The 17,794-nt window shown below is 37.9% G+C and overlaps 1 protein-coding gene across 3 annotated transcripts in view; it reads right to left on the bottom strand.

Annotated features, from left to right (window-relative positions):
- The window catches only part of FARP2 (FERM, ARH/RhoGEF and pleckstrin domain protein 2), a 72,913-nt gene that overhangs the window by 19,451 nt on the left and 35,668 nt on the right, over positions 1-17,794 (bottom strand). For all 3 annotated transcript variants that reach the window (XM_077349040.1, XM_077349039.1, XM_077349038.1), the window contains exons 12-14: positions 16,718-16,775; positions 13,607-13,859; positions 246-409 (exon numbers count right to left, since the gene is read on the bottom strand). In XM_077349040.1, the coding sequence (XP_077205155.1) occupies positions 246-409; positions 13,607-13,859; positions 16,718-16,775 (475 nt within the window). The remainder of the gene's footprint in view (positions 1-245; positions 410-13,606; positions 13,860-16,717; positions 16,776-17,794) is intronic.

The following is a 17,794-nucleotide window of genomic DNA, read 5'->3' as shown; positions in this document are numbered from 1 at the left end:
CACAACAGACACCCTGTGGGGTGGGTGAGGCTGAGAGAGCCCTGATATCACTGCCTGGTCAGAACAGTTTTATCAGTGCCGTGGTGAGCCCAAGGTCACCCAGCTGGTTGCATGTTGGGGATTGTAGAATCGAACCTGGCATGCCAGATTAGAAGTCCACACTCCTAACCACTACACCAAATTGGCACTACACCATAATCACATCATGAGCAGAGTCCACCATCTCTCTCTCCTTCCTGCTTTACCTTGCGTCTTGCTTCCTCCTCCTCTTCTGCCCTGGCGCCGCCAACATCACTCAGGACAGGGCTCAAAAGAGGAGATGAGCCTTGGGCAGCTGTGTTCATATTCACATGTAATGAAGGATTCAAGGTTACTGGATTTTCCATTGTGAAAGATGACAGCTGAGGGCCTAAGTATCACATTAAAAAGGAAAGTTGGGGAAGAGAAAGAGTTGTTTTTAGTGTTATAATAGTTACATAGCATGTCCACATGAGCACTGGCAAAGAAAGGAGTCGTCACAAAGAGCCATGGTTTTACTGGATCTCGAAATTCTCTTAGGTGGGAAATCATGCCCGACCCATTGAAATAAGTAAGGCTTCTTAAGAGTTTTGAACAAATGAAAGGTGTAGAACTTACCCCCAAATCTTTGTACCCAATGGCAGGGGTAGTCAACCTGTGGTCCTCCAGATGTCCATGGACTACAATCCCCATGAGCCCCTGCCAGCATTTGCTGGCAGGGGCTCATGGGATTTGTAGTCCACGAACATCTAGAGGACCACAGGTTGACTACCCCTGCCCTATGGAATACATCAGGACCACAACACAATGTGTTGGGAGCTACAGTTTTATAATTTGTCTTATCCCTTTTCAGAAGATATAGTACAGAATATTCTGGAACATAAACAGAGACTAGGAAGACATGAATGGGAAAGTTTTTTTTGAATTTGGAGAACAGCTAACTTCAGAAGCAGGAAATATGCTCAAGAATCAGAGACCACAAAATGCATTCCCTTCCTAACTCTCAAAGTTTTTAAAACTATTTTGTGCTCAACCGTCCACCCTACATATAATTCTTCCTCTGCCTTGAAACCATATTGCATCATTAACTGGGTGGAGACAGTTCCCTCATCTGTCAAGTAGCATTCAGGGTGTGTCTGAATAGGCCACAGAAACCAGATAATTGCCATGTAACAAGCATCTCTCAGGGGGAGGTGGGGAAACTGACAGACAATATTTCAGCATGATTATGTTTCCAAGCTAAGAGAAATGTTCCGTTTCTCCTAACCTATCCTTTGGAACAAGCAAAAACAATTACAACTTAACAAACAAGAGCCATTCTGTAGATAGGAGAACAAAATAAAAATTCAGTAGCACCTTTGAGCCCAGAATACTTTCCAGGGTATAAACTTTTGACTGTCAAAGCTCACTTTATCATATATAAATAGAATGACAGAAGCTCTCTTACTTTTAACATACTGAGAAACAACTCCTGGGGCCTTACTCTTTCAGGCAGAGACTGTGTTCTGTTTCATATACAGGGAGCACAGGAGCCCTGTTCACATGGTACAATGAATACATCTACACTTTGCACATATGTGCATACATTTGTTTGTGAGCAAGAACCAATGTTCATTCACTTTACAAATGCAAGTGGGGACCTGTACCTGGGAAAATGTGAGGTTTGAATCACACATTCAACCATACGTGTGTTGAATGCAACATGAGTATTCAATATTGTATAAAGAAATATCAAATGTACAGTGCACACAGACTATACACACATTTACTGTAACGTGCCTTGAACAAGCAGGGAATCAGCAGCTCAGTGCTGTAGCTATTGAATTTATATAAAACTGACACACACCCCTCCAAATCTTTTAATTCATTCCCACAATAAAGCAGGCTGTAGGGAGCAGCACCACAGATGGTTCCTGCACTGACAACACAAAATGCTCCCACAGATCTATGGCCACGCCCACTCCAAATTCCATTCTATGCGTGTCTGCAGAATAGCATGAACCTTTGTGCTTTGTCCAACTTTATATCTTCTTGCAAGTGGACTATTTAAAACACTTTAAAAAGCTGCCAAGTGTCCTAAAATGTCCATCCAAAGTGATCCTCTGGCACAAATAACAGACACACGGCACTTTCCATATATTTATTTTAAAGAAGAGATGAAGAAAGCTGGAGAATTTGTTGCAACCCTTCTGTCCCACACTATCAAAAGGAACTGATTGCTGTCCTTTTGACTCAGGAAGCAAAGCTTCTTTAAAGTTCATGGAAAGGGGGAGGCAATACGAAACGGGGAGGAAGCTGAAGGACATATGTTCACACTGACTAACTTGGGAAGCTAAACACTGTTACACTTAGTCACCTGGAAGAAATTCAGAACATCAGGGATGAAGTTAACTATTAACAGCCTTTGGCCAAAGCACTGCGTATTATTTCAGCTCACGTAGTTCCCCCCTCCCTATTCCAACTTCTTAGAAAGTCCCACAGTGCAAGAATTTATTGGCTTTTGTTTCTTGTAAGGAAAGCAGCTTACAGGAAATTTGCTTTCATGTACAAGTTTAATACAAAGAAAATAAATCAGTGTTGGTAAAATGAACATCAGTTTGCAGCTGCTATTGCAAGGGTCTATAGTTTTAAGTAGAAAATTAATTTCTTCTCATGGTTAAAAACAATGCACTATGATGCTGCTGTTTGGGATCTAGAGGGCAAGGTTGTCTTTGCTTTGTGTGTACATGGGTGATATACAGAGATAAGACTTTGAAGATGTAGCCATGGGAAACGCTGTGTTGAGAAGAATTTCCCCCTCCAGCATATACATTAAAGTTTTTTTTTGCTGTTGAAAACTGTAGTACACATCACCCTTTAACTGAGGTTTAGGTGTTTGCTGTTTAAAAAATAAATAAATACAGGTTCACTAAATTAGGATGCTGCACTCTCTCTTTTTAACGTAAGGAAGAAACATTTATATCATACCTCTCTGCCCAATGAGGGCCCTCACAGTGGAAAAAAGGTCAAAAGACATTACAAATAAATTTAAAAAACAGTATGTAAAACAGTTAAACAAGGGCAGAACCAATAAGAAAACACCAGATAAAAGAAAGTAGTCTTCACCTGCCAGCAGAAGACAATGATAGGAGACAGATGAAACTCCCTGGGTTGGAGAATTGTGATGAAAAGAACAAGGAGGCCTTTTCTTGAGTTACCACTACTCTAACTTTAGATTACGGGGGCATTTGAAGCACAGCCCCTGAAGATGATTGTGTATGTTCATATGGGAGTAGATTATCCTTAAAATATGTAGATTCTAATCCATATGGGACCTTATGTACTTTATGGGACTAGAATGTAGATTCTAATCAGTTACAGCACCATGAATTGGGTCTGGATGCAAGCTGGAAGCTGGTGCAAATGAAACAATGGAGTTGAGGGGGTGGACACCAACACTGAAAATGTTATGATAGTTCATTCATATCAGCAAGAAAGAGTAAAGTTTGTCCAGATTAAAATGTTTATCTGAATCAGTAAGCTATTGGAAGATTCCACATGCCTGAGGAGAGACAGAAACTGAAGTCAGATGACAAATTTTTATTCAGGAGACCCCCTCTGTGGGTGGGTGGAGGACAAAAGTGAACTGTGTGTTTGGAGTCTTAGCTAAAAGCCACAAGATGTGAAGGCACAAGAATGGAAGCTTTAGAAACCAGTCTCTGGTCTTCAAACTTCCAGCTCTGATTTTATAATATACTGCAATTTCTTTTTTCTGTTTGCAAAGATCCTCAGAGCATGTGAAAATTGTACTTCCTTTTCCCCTGTCAAGCCCCTGTGCTATCCCAAAGAGAGGACTGTACTTCAACATAGGAATGTCATGTAGATTAAGAGCCTTGTCTTCTACCAGGTAACGAGGATGTTTACAAATTGTCATTTCTTAATATTTTTTTAAATGTTCATACTGGGGCATTCAAATGCTAATTCTTTTATGTACAAGCACATATTTTTCATTAGAAACTGATAAAACTGGCAGTTTGTATAAATACATTACGAGATGCAGCAAAGCAGGTCCTGACTTCAAAATGTACACTATGCTGTCCCCAGGTTGCTATTAGTGAACACCTAGATAGACACTATGTCGCAGGGCCAACTCTGAACCTACTTAAGGCAAAGAATAGCAGGGAGATAAATCTAACTGGAAAAGATGCAGAGCTTAGCACGAGCCATACGCTGTGAATGTTTTTCCCTATAACAGAATGAAAACACGGGCATTAGATAAAGCCTTATTTTTTTAAATAACTAATGATTCCAAATATTAAACAAGACCATAAAATGTTCTATGTATCCTCAATCACTAGCTGCTGGTGAAAACAGAAGGCTATGTAGCTGTTTACCGTACATTTACAATCTCTTCTTTCAAAAAGAAATGTGAGTTTCTAAAAAAACCACACACACACACCAAGAACAAGCATTCCAAACCCACACATGACCAAACCCACACATGACCAAAAAAACAAAAAATGAACTCAGAATCCAAAGTTACAAATATTAACAACTTCCTCCAGAATAGCTGAGACGTCTGCCTTACATGAAGCATTTTAATACACTATTTTGAGCAGCAATCTAGCTTCCATTATTTTTCTGTTTTCAACATGTATCAGAAGTTTCACAGTCTGGGTGTGATTTTTTCTAATTTTCTTTGGTTGTATGTATGTGTGGCTTATGGTAATAACACCTAACACCTTTAGCACCACCTAACACCTTTAGCACTGGATATCTCTACATGGAACTTGTGCTCCACTTTGGCATCCAAACAAGGGGGGGAGGGGGGAGTTGGCACAAGCACCCTAATATTTCAGTTTTCCCCTTGCTTTGCAGTGATCTCTCTGTCAAACCTAGCTTGATAAATCTTTTTGGAAAGAGGACACAGTATATGTGGACAGAAAGGTGTGCATTTTTAAAGTCCTATTGACATTTGCACTGCATTTCCTTGCCTCTGCCATCACTTGACGCCTTTTAAAAAATGACCAGTTGCTAGATCATTACACAGCATTATGTTGTGATGATCTGTTACCACAGTCTTGTTTCCCTGAATTTGCAGCTTTCATTAACAAAAGGTTCTAACTTCCTTTATTGCAGAAATATAAAAGGTAAAGGAATCTCTGAAAAAAGCTAGAAAAATGTTACAAAATGAAAGTTGGAAATTCAAGGAAAGTCTATCATTGCTATAATCAATATAATGCTATAGCAACATCACAACTATTGATTTAGAAAAACTCTGGAAAAAAATCGATTGGTAGGGGGGCAGCTGCCATTGGGGCTGAGGTAAGGGAGGCCCAGAAAGTATGGGTACTGCAAACACTTTTCTGCACTGGGAAATTGCCCCAACCACTGTTCATCCTTGAAGGGAGCAAATTCCTGGTTCCACATGATCTCGTAGCTGGGCTTGGGCCAGTCCAGGCCTTGCCAAAATCAGGTCCTTTTTGCCCCAGGTGCTGATGAGGCCTATGTTGGGCCTGGGCAATCAGGAAGGGAAGAGTTGGGCCATCCTGGCCTGGCTTCTCTCTTCCTGCATCCGTAATTGCGGCATCTCGGGACACAAAATGCCCCAGGTAGCTCCTACCTCAGTCCCTTTTTAAAAAATGTGGTATTGCATTGTTACGCTATGTTATGTTCTTCAAACAAAAATAAAATAGGCCCCCACTGCCCTGTAGTGTGGCAGAACCTTGCTGCCCCGGCTGCCTTGTCTGGAGGCACAAATCTAGGGCAGACTGTGTTCAGCAGGGAAAATGCTCCCTGTCTGGGTCCAGGAAGATGCAGGGCAACCTGCCACAGCCCAAACAGCCAGTTGGCAGTATGGTATGGCTCAGCCCATGCAGAACGGGTCTTAATGGCTCTGCCTTTATAATAACCAGAGCTACATGGTGATTTGTAGCTGTTTAGATGAAGCCATCATTTTCACAATTTGCTTGGCTGCCACATGGGTAGAAAAATCCAGATTTTAATGACCCTGCCCACATAGCACCCACAATAGTAATTTCTTCTTCCTAATGCAAGGGTTTGTTTGTTTTTTAACTGGTGATTCAATAGCATTATAGTGATATACCATTATATCAAAATATACATAAAGTTCTCTTAATTCTTAGCTTTCATTTAAACTCAAAAAGTAAATCCCTATCCTTTTTCCTTGTAGTGCTATATGGGAATATAGTATCTCTTCAAAATGAAACGGGGTAGAGACTTACTTTTATTTTAAAAAGAAAACTGGGAACTCGGAGAACCCAGTGCTTAATTTAGTGTAACAGGATGTCACTAGGATGCTACTAAATGACTGCCACCAAAAACAACTACAGGGAAAACCAACTATGTGGCAGCCCTGTCATCCCTGTGCTGTATTAGCAACTGCAGCAACAACAGGAAACTCAAAAACCTTGTTCCTGTGTGTAACACCCCTGCACAATTCTGTGTAACTTAAAACAGAAAAGGAACTTGATAATATGATCATAACAGGTATGGAATTAACTATGTGGAATCATGACTCCAGAGAATATACCAAGTTCTTTCATTACAGAGATTCAAGCAAGTGGGTCCATATACTGTTGTTTTTTTTAATAGGCCAAAATACATTTAACCACACTCTTCAGTAGCAAACTAGTCAGCCACACTAGATAAATATGACAGAATTTTACTAAAAGATAAAATGGACAATTACATATGACAATCCACACTGTTACTCCATGGTTTCTAGAATGTGTTTTTGAAATAAAAAATAAGACAAAAAAAATCCAATATCAAAAATAGCTAATTAAATGGGATGTTTAGAACCAAACATAATTTTTAATGAGAAAAATTGATGTCCACAATAACTTGATTATTCCTTTAGCCATTGATCTGCCATTAAAAACAAAAACATTTTTACGGGAAAATGTACATTAATGTTGGATGGAGTTGTATGATTTTTTATTATTATCATCATCTCACTACCAGAAACTAAAATTGTCCATTGACTTCAAATAGAGAATTTGATTGTCCCCTTAATTTATTGTGAAATTTCAAGAGGCTGCTGTCTGGGAGGGGCCAATGATGACCAATGATGAGCAAACAGAACCAAGTCATCTGTTGTCATTGCAGCTGTGGTCCCTTGCAACACTGCCAGCACTACATGGACCTTTGGGTTCAATTTGCTCAAAGGTTGTTTTAACAACCCAAAAGGCCCCTGCTAAGTACAGCAAACATTTTTTAGGCTGTTCTTACATTGCACATTTATGTAAATGATTACTATGCACTTTTTGAAAAAAACTTGGTAAACTATGGAAATCTGAAGACTATGTTTACAGCTGACTTGAATTTTCCCTATTCAACATACTTGACACAAAATGATTTTTTCAATACACAGAAGACTCCACAGGCTTAGCTTTTTCATGTCTGTTCATTAGTGTTCTCAACTCAACCAATGGCTTGAATCCAAACTAGCGCTTCCACAGCTGCAAATATTATTGGTGGTCCTGCCACAGGATGGGAAGACAAGAAATTTGTACTCCTTGAGTGGTAATCCTTGTGTCTGCAGAAACACTAGCCTAGATCCAAGCCACTGTGTATTTGTGTAATTTTATTTTAAAATTAACCACCAGAGTAATATGCCATCATGTAGTCAGATTTGTCTGGTCGGTAATGTCACTGAGGACAAACAAACCTGGTTCAGAATAACAGATGTTGACGTCTGATGTTGTTACTAACCTATATCTCACCATAATTATCACATGGCCAGTTTTGCTAAACAGGTGGTGGCTATGGATTTCAAAGTAAAACTATGTTAATATAGGACTAAAAAGAAGCCACAAGGAAGTGATGCTGCTACAACCTGAAAGGGAGGGACGAGTTTAAGATGCCTGAATTTGTGTCCAGAAATCTTCTCTTCGGATTGTTTCCACATAAAAAACAAAGATACATGCAAAATAAACTACTCACTAAAAAAGGCCCGTGTAATCCAAAGAGATGAGGACAAGTTTTGCTGGAGAAATAAAAAAGTACTACTCCCATTTCAATTAAGTTATAATAATGTTAAGACATCTTTACACTTACCTGCATATGGAAGTATAAATTGTTTTATCTATAATGGTAACAATCAGGACAAAGTCTTAATTCCTTCTGCCTGTTTGTACTATTTCCTCACACATCTTTCTTTATTCTAAGTCAGTCTAAAAAAAGCTTAAGCTTTGAAAATTTAATTCTCTTTTATACAGCTTGACAGTGTGGAGTATACTGGTTTGGATTCAAATTCCTCTCCTCATGGAAAGGCACTTTTGGATCCAACCATCTACCTTATTTATAGATTGGAACTTACAATGCTACTGTGTTTGTCTTAATTTAGCATCAAATACAAACTAGCATCTTTGAAGTTTCTTATTTTTAGCCAAGAATAAAATATTTGTAATTAACGCAGGATAACATAATATAATTTAGGCAGAATGAATAAAAAAAGATGTTCCCTTCACTGATCCTATGGATTTAGTTCTGCTAGCAAAAGAACCTCTTGTGTTAGGGGAAGGCACCTTGTGCTGGAGGAAGGTGTTACAGTTAGTGAAACAAATCCATAGGATCCAATCCTGAAAATGATGCCCTATAACAGAGAAAACTAGTTCAAAAATTCTTAGTTATATTCCATGACAAGTTGTGGTTTGAATAAAAATGGATACTCTTCTAAACATTATATAGCTAATCATGAAAAAGCAACCTAACCATGCCAGTAGAAGCTATTGGCAGTGGGTAGAATTTATAAGCAAGATAAATAAAAGCTAAGCGCATATATTTTTGTTCATATCAAATACTTCCTCATTTTATTGTATAAACAATTTTAATACTCAGAATTAGTACAAATTTGAACAGAAAACAAAAGTGTATAAAACAAGTAGTTTAAACATTTAATGTATTAAAATTATCATAATCAAAAAAGATGTATAAGAAATTCAAGCTCCCCAACCTTTGGTCATTTCCTGAATATATCAGTACCAATTTCTTAAGTTGCTGCCCATACTATGACACTAGTAATCTAGACTAATTTGAAAATATATGTCCAATCAATTCTGAAGGCAATCTTCTGCAGTATATGAATACATCCATAGTTTTTGGAGATGTGCCCGACAAAAGTGAGGCTATGATTATACAGTCAATATGGCAATTTCACAAAATGATAATTAAGATACCACCTACAAACTGAAAGTGTGGAGAATGTTTTTAATTAAGTGGATGAGCCCTCTAATATTCCACAAACAAAAGTGATTAATTTACACTACAGCTTAAGATAAGCAAAAAAATAGGGGGGGAGACATCAAATTATGTATGCATGCTGAATAAATTATATGCAGCATTTATTGGGGGTTATGTTAAAGAGTGAGTTATGGGGGAGTTAGTACTATAACCTTTGCTTTAAAATCTGAAACATTAAAACTTGCAAAATGACAATAATCAGAATGAATTACCAAGAGGTAATACCCTTCTAAGGGTTTAACATACATACACCACCTATAAAGAATGTGTGTGATAGTAATGTCATTGTAATTTAAAGGTTAATTAACACACTTTAAAAGTGAATCTGAATGTAAGATCTCCTTATTTAAGGCAAGTGGTAAAGTGAAAACGTGATTAATATGCAATCAGATTACTTAAAGCAAGTGATATTTGTAATTCTACCAAGGTAATACCTCCACAAATTACATATAGCCAATTCTGCGAACATGTATGATTGCTGAATACAGAACTCTCACCTTTACTTCATCATTCACCTCACCTCTAGTAACTATACCCTCAGACCTGAATAATTTCTTATGCTTTCAGATTGGTCAAAATATTGACTGTGGTAAGTATATTTTTTATTAAAAATCAGTTAGATATTTCATACGTATCTCCCTCTGTACTATAAAGTGCAATCAAATTCTTTGTCATTGTACAATGAAGCTAAATACAATTATATAGATATTGACGCTACTATTGTGTTAAGTATCATTTATCTCTTTCACTCAGCCTCACTGACAGAGAAGTGATCATTGGTCACTCACTATGCTCTGCTATTCACATGAGGAGTACTAAAGCAGAAAACTGGAATGCCAAGCCAAGCTTTACAGACAAAATTAATTTGTTACCAGCAATTATGTATTTGGCTAGTGTAAGTTGATAACGGGTCTCCCAAAATTAAAAACTGTAAAATTCAGTCTATTATACAATCTTTTAGAATGAACAATAATGTCTTTAGTAGCCTATCTGGCTTGAGACAGAACAAATGCTGGATTACAGCTTTCTAAGAGAAGAAAGGTAATCAATGGCTATTAGATGGGAAAATATTTATTTGGCTCTCCCCTGTGAACAGTTCTATATGATTATATACATTCATGGCTTTTCATGATATCCACAGAGAAACGCTGAACCCTTGGTTTCTTAACAGCATCTCAGTCCAGCTTTTATTGACCACTCTGCCATCCAGATGCCCAATTCTTAAGAACCACTACAGAGTAGGTAACTTTATCAAACATATTTCCTTTCAGCTATGTCAGCCCAAATTTTTGCCTCACTTGTGGGATAAGATGTTGCAAATAGAATTATTTTCAATCAAGTTTTACTAAGAATAGCTCACAAGTTTAATCAAGTGTTACTAACAATAACCAACATATTCAAAACATGCAATCTATTTCTTACTGGAAGTGTTGTGAATATGATGTTAACAATAAAAATGTAACTTTTGTTTAAAAAGGCACTTAGACTTTAATAATAATAATATATTACAAATAGTGTTGCTTTAAAAAGAGCAGGTGATTTTTTAAAAAGGCTTTGCTCTTTTTTTTCCAAAAAAAAGACAGCTATCAACAAAAATGATTTTTTGAAATGGATTTCAGAAACTTAGCAAATGTCACTATTTAAAGGCCTTTCTGAAAATTATATCCTATATTTATTTTGTTCATTTTATGCAAGTCAAGATATTGATGCAATGATCCTAGAGATCAGCAGCAAAAATTAGCAATGTAAAATGACCAAACACTTCTTTTACATCAAGTATTTTGAAGTGAATTGGTATGCTCAAGTCCTGCTTGTAGGGAAATACTCCAAATTATCTCAACATATTATTTAGTCACAGGAGCTATCTACATGCATGTATCAGAGTTTTGCAGATCGTGACTAATGGCATATATCCTACCATTCCCTTCAGCAAAGTTTGAAGCCTTCTTCAACTATGGTCCATTCTCCTCCAATTTATCTGACTCTTCTCTGACCAAAAGAGTAATCTAATTTGGATTTAAAAACAAAACACAACATCCAAACCTTGTGCTCTGTAGCATGTATTATATTATCTAAGGTAGTAATACCGGAAACAAAATCTATCTAAACAGGAAATATATTCAAGCATACTCATTTAGTTCACTGGTAGCCAAAGCCAATAATGTCTATAGAAAGGTTCAAGCAGAGCAGAATGCAAACTAAATTAACAGGTAGCCCAAAGATAATCTGTCCATTACCTTGAAGTATACATTGGCTTAAGACCTACCTGGAATTTCTGCACATACAAAAGAGATAATTTTAGCCTAATACTCATCTCACCACAGCCAAAAAGACTCCCTAGGGAATTGGAGGGGCTGGCAGAAGTCACCCATACAGACATATAAATTTTAAATAAGATCCAAGTCACTGAGCAGAATTTAACAGAAATTTAAGGTGCCACTGGAATCTAAATTTGTTCTGCTGCTTCAGACCAACACCGCTTCTCATTTGAGGAAATTTAAGTCAAAAGACTTAGGCAATGGATCTCAGGAAATTAGACAAACAAATTTACTAATTCTCTACCACTATAATATGTTCTTCCATTCCATCTTAAATAAGAGTCATGTTACATGCCATCTTCCAACTGGAGACTTGTGCACATTCACATTCTTCTAACATTCATAACGTCACTTCCTAGAAAGCAGCACTTCAAAGTAAAAGCTGCAGCATTTTCCTCCAGCATTTCTCCTACCGCTAAGCAATGTTTTTCTGTTGTGACTGACGATATTACAATGAAACCTCTGAGAAAAACATAGCAACAAGCTAAGTACCTACTCAAAAATAGTCTCAAAACGTTTTAACAGCTAAAAGCTACAAAATATAGTAAACTGAGTGCTATTTGCAAAGTACACTTTCGGAATTCACAGTGATAACCTGCTTGCATAAGTATGTACACAGGGTGTCTAAAATGTCACTTCCATTTTTATCCTTGGGGACATACAGCAAAGTTGTTTGTTTGTTTTGCATAGACTGGAAATATTTCAGTGACAACTCTTTTCTATTTCAGACTGAATTCAACAAAGCAAATAAAAATCAGCTACAGTATATCAACCTTTATCATAGATGTGCTAGGTAATAAATGTATAATACAATACATATTAGTGATGTTACAGTGGATTGCATATACCATGGGATGTCTTCCAACTAACAAAACTTACCTATAATACCTTTGGTGGGAGCCAGCTATAGTATGTAAGTTTGAAATCCAGCCACAGGAACAAATCAGGTCAGAAATTATCTACATTCTGCATCCATTTTAAATCCTGATTTTAAACAGCATAAATGAATGTGCCATATTAATCAAAATCTTAATGGCTTGTATGTGTTTTTTCTGATTTGTCTTCTTGGGCAAGATTCTTCAGATTATTATGAAAATCAAGTGTGAAATTCTCTCCAGTGGCTTGAGCAAAGGGATTGCTGAAAAAGAGGTTTATGTCTAATGGGGCTGCAGTTTCAGAATCCCATGAATCATCAGTACTGCTAGAATCTTCTGTAGTGGTAGGTGGATAGCTCAGTTGTTCCAGCTGGTCAATAATATCAGTGAACTGAAAGGCTGAGCTGGACTCAGAGCGAACTGAATATGCTGGGAAGTTCACCATAGAACTAGCTTCAGAATGATTAGCTGAGCTGTAACTGTGCAAAAATGATGTACCATTTAATGCCAAATTGTTGAGAGAGCTACTTTCAGAACGGTTGTTTATTAATGAACTAGTTTCAGAAGGACTCAGAAGACTCTGCATTCTGCTTGCCTGAGCTTTAACTTCAAATAGTTCTGAAGTATCTGATGGCTGCTCATTCCCATTGAAATCACTTTCCCCCTCAAATTCAAATTCATCTTCCATGTTCATATCTACAGCTTCTGTGGAATACCTGTCAGGACTTGACTGAGAAGATACCATGCTTTGCTGAAGATTTTCTTTAGTTAATGCAGGAGAGCCTGAGAGATGTCTAGAGAGAGCCTGAGAGAGACCCGATTCCTGTAAATCTAAACCATCATACAAATAAGAAAATGCTTCAGATCCTCCAGCAAAAAAGGAAATTTCTGCTGGATCATCATCAATGAACTCCTCTGAAATCTGAAGCTGGGAACTAACCAGTTTGGCAAATGGGACACTCCTACCCTGGGGCTGATGCTCTCTAGTAGCTATGGGCACACCCATGGTTATGTCATCCTCATTGTCATTTTTACAATTAACCCTATTTGCTTTGCCACACTTCTCTACTGATACCTCTAAATCATAGCCACTCTCAACCCCAGGACAAGTGGGGCTGCAGTTTCCTGCAATATGACAAAACCCAACACCTTGGAATGTCTGGAGTACTGGTGATCCAGGTTGCTGTGCCGCTTTTTTCCCAGTTTCTTCTGATGGCTCATTGTTTCCTTCTGTTCTTGAGCTCATTGTATTTGATATTCTGGATTCCACAAAGAAAGTGTTGCTCTCTGTGAAAGTGGGTACACTTGCAGCATTTGTGGATAATATATTATCTGAATGAAAGGAGGCATATGTGCATGCATTAGGCACTGGGGCTTTTAATCCTTCTGTAAAAGAGACACTCTGGAAGGGAAAAAAAGAGATTGTTATTAGATAAACTATTTTAGCACACATCTAGACATATTGTATTGAGAGGACAACATATGCTTTTCAAATAACAAATTTAACATTTAAAATGTCTAGTTTTATCCTCACTACTGGAAAGCATTACTATAAGAAAATTGGTATATGGAGGTGGGTAAACACACAACTAAATGTCTTATGGCAACTGCCAGATTTTACTTCAATCAAAGGCCTATAAATGTCTGTTCAAATGGCTAAGGCCACTTGGAATCACATATAGGTAAATAGGCAACTAGTTCATCAGCAAATCTTATGATGCTATCCATTCCAAAGCATGGAGTTATCATGGAAAAAGCTTTCTTTCACCACTTTCCCTTATGTCAATTATATGGTTATCTCTGCAAGCAGAAACATTACATACCCTCATTTCTATTTCATTTCACCATTTAAATAGCTTAATTCTGGAAGTTCAGAATTACAGTCCAGTTGGTTAAGAGAGTCATAATACTTTATTATAGTTAATTAAAATACAATATGTATTAAGTGCAGTGGGTACTGGCTTTAGGAAACTCTAGATGAAAAAAAAATTCAACCAACCCCACCACATATTTTCAAAGGTCTGTTCTCAATTCATGCGAGACCATACTACAACTGCTTTTTAAAAACAGACTTGAATCTTTTATCCTGTATCATAGGGGTCACCAATGTGGTGCCTATGGGTTCCATGGTGCCTACTGAAACCCTTCATGGCACCTATCAAATGGTTTTAGAAAGCTGGTGGGACCAGATCTAGTTTTTGTCCAGCAGGGCTTCTCACTGGCCCAGGAAATCTGATTGGCCATAAAGATTTTTAGAAGTGTTGCTTTGGGAGCAGCTGACACCATGAGTCATTATATGACTGAAAGCAAGCTGTTTTGTTTTAAAACATTATTTTTTAAAAAGGATCCTGTTAAATAGATCTTCTAGTTGAAATGTTGAGGAGTTACTATCAGAGTTATGCATAACCTCACTTCCTGATATTTTGTTGTTGGCTCTGCCTCCTGCAGTGGCCATTTTGTGATTGCATCTACCATCCGCTGTCAGAATTCCAAAAGTGCCTGCAAACTCAAGAAGGTTGGACACCCCTAGTATATCCATTCATAATATTAATTCTTTTTAACACCTTAACATAAAACATAATGAGATTTATGGTATAGCTACTTTAAGTTCTCTTATCTGTCATTTAAAAGAATGCTTTTTTCTCGGTGGTATTTTGCAGTCTAACAGTAAGGAGCCAAGGGAGCCTCAATCAGGCCTTCTTAGGTGGCAGTTCTGATGAGCACTGCTCAACTAAATAAACCTATGATTTGCCCCAACACTTTGGTTCTGTCCCCAGAACCAACAGATCCAAGATATTCAAAGGCAGACTTATAAGATTGTTGGTTCTGGCTAGTGATTTTGAAGGTAGGGACTATGCTCCATCAGGGCAGAAAGCTTCACTGCCGGTCTATTAGAGCACAAGAGTGCCTTTACCCATAAGTTTGCCTTTAGTCATGCAGCTCAATCTGGGTAGGCTTTTGGGGTAAACTAAAGGCTAATTTGACATGTGGCCATGTTATGGGCCTTACCCAAACAGAAGAGGCAAAGATGTTAATCCAATTGGGTCCTCTTTGTACCACATTGGATATGTTTTTAAAACCAAGCTTTCTGTGACATTTCCCTATAAGGGGAAAGAATCCAGTAGCCCAGAAAGTTCTGAAACAGACTCACAAAGACCAGAACAGAAGCATGTCTAAACCACATGGCAGCGAAGGACTGAGTGAAGGGCAGGAATGGCAGGTGATCATTGGGTAGAAAGTGGTCTCTAATGAGCTCTGCCAGGGATGGGTTCTCAGAATATTAAGAAAGGCACCAGATTAGTTGTCTCCAGTGGCTAGGTCGCACAAATGCACTCCCAGTGTGGAACTGCACAGAAGACTGAAGATGAACATTAAGGAAGAAACAGACAAATTGTCTGTAATGATCATCCACTGGTTTCTGTGCTTTCGTCTATCAGCCAATGGGCAAGGTCAGGAGACCATCACATGTATTACATGTAGGTAAATGACACATTCATAGTATGGCTAATGGTAATAGGGCCAGAAATGGTGCTGTGATGGTAGATAGAAGTGGATGGCACAAAGGTTACAAAGCTTGGTTCTTTAGCCTGTATCATCATAAAGAGTTCTACTGCTGTTATTGAATTGTTGTTTCAGATTACTGCGTGCCTGTGACTTTAAAGACATGTATGAAAGCCATGTGCCAGAATTCCAGGAGTGATGTGTACAATTCTTAATTACCAATGATGTGGGCGATACACACTCGCGCGCACACACACACACAATTAATAGGGTGAAATAAGTTACATAGACCAGTGAAACGTCTATCCAAAGGTCATGAACAAGTTCCAGTGTGTTTATGACGAGAATGAGCCTAGTTTATTTTTGGATTCACCCTCTTCCTCTTCCCCTTATACAGTGCAGAGACTGAAAGCTTCCTAGGTTATGAATACAACTGCTAGTTGTTAAGGCTTCTGGGATAGCTTAGCTTAATGTACAAGTCAAGAAGAAAGGGGAAAGTGAGGATACAGACTTCAGATTTATTCATATCATGAACCAATTGTGATTTATCCATGATATCTAAAAGAAGCCTATAAATTATTTCAAGTTTAATCACAAAAGCCCATTTATTAGTATCAGAAGGATAAAAATTACCATGTGCAACCATCAACAATAAATTGTGAAAAGAAACAAACATTAATTTTCATACTTCAGAACTGAATAGTTAACTTCTGTAATCTTTCTGATCTTGGTGTTTAAAATGTTCATTTAAAGACCAACCTGTTTAGGTGCATCAGGAGTCAAGGTGTATGCAGACATTCTAGTTTTACTATGCCTCCTGTAAACAGAGATTATGCTGAGAATTCCTGAAAAATAATTCTTTATGCTTCATTACATTTCAACCAACCTAAAGATCTTGGATAAAATGCTATCACTCAGCCTAATCTTCTTTAAAGGTCAGATGCAAGTATTTATAGATTCTAAAGATTAATAATAGTAAGTAGGTAAGCTTTCAAACTTTCACAGTATCAGCAATTACCAGGGCACACCTAAAACACTTTCTTGGGAGTAAGCCTGATTGAAGACACCCAAGTGTACATGCTTAGGATTGCTCTCTCAATATATTAGAATCACATTATGATTACAAATCAGAATTGTGTGCAGAAGAGGAAATCTGATAAAGACAGCAAACATACAAATAAACTGAACTCCTATCTAGGCACAGTGAATACTTTAAACCAGTAAACACAGAACAGATTAGGCATATAATTGAATAACCAAGAAGCTTAAGGTCTGAAAAACACATACAATCTGCTGATCATGAAGTTCAGATCCATCAAAACAGCTCCTCTTTAAGTTAAACTGGACCATATCAGGGTTTTGGTGTTATCTACATCTACAAATAGCCTCTTGTGGCGCAGAGTGGTAAGGCAGCTGTCTGAAAGCTTTGCCCATGAGTCTGGGAGTTCAATCCCAGCAGCCAGCTCAAGGTTGACTCAGCCTTCCATCCTTCCAAGGTCGGTAAAATGAGTACCCAGCTTGCTGGGGGGTAAACGGTAATGACTGGGGAAGGCACTGGCAAACCACCCCGTATTGAGTCTGCCATGAAAACGCTGGAGGGCGTCACCCGAAGGGTCAGACATGACTCAGTGCTTGCACAGGGGATACCTTTACCTTTACAGCTACAAAGAGCACCACTTTAGCTTAGAAGGCTCAAAGGTCAAGCTACCTAGGGTTTTAAAAAATTCACCTAAAGATATATTATTTAGGCAGAAGAGCTGCTGACAGAATGTGCTCATTGGAACTACGGAAAAATGGAAGAAGCAACAACAAAAAAAGTCCCAGAATACAAAGACT

This window comes from Paroedura picta, chromosome 8 (genome assembly GCF_049243985.1).
Source record: "Paroedura picta isolate Pp20150507F chromosome 8, Ppicta_v3.0, whole genome shotgun sequence".
Taxonomy (NCBI): domain Eukaryota; kingdom Metazoa; phylum Chordata; class Lepidosauria; order Squamata; family Gekkonidae; genus Paroedura; species Paroedura picta.
This window is presented reverse-complemented; position numbering and strand designations above follow the sequence as displayed.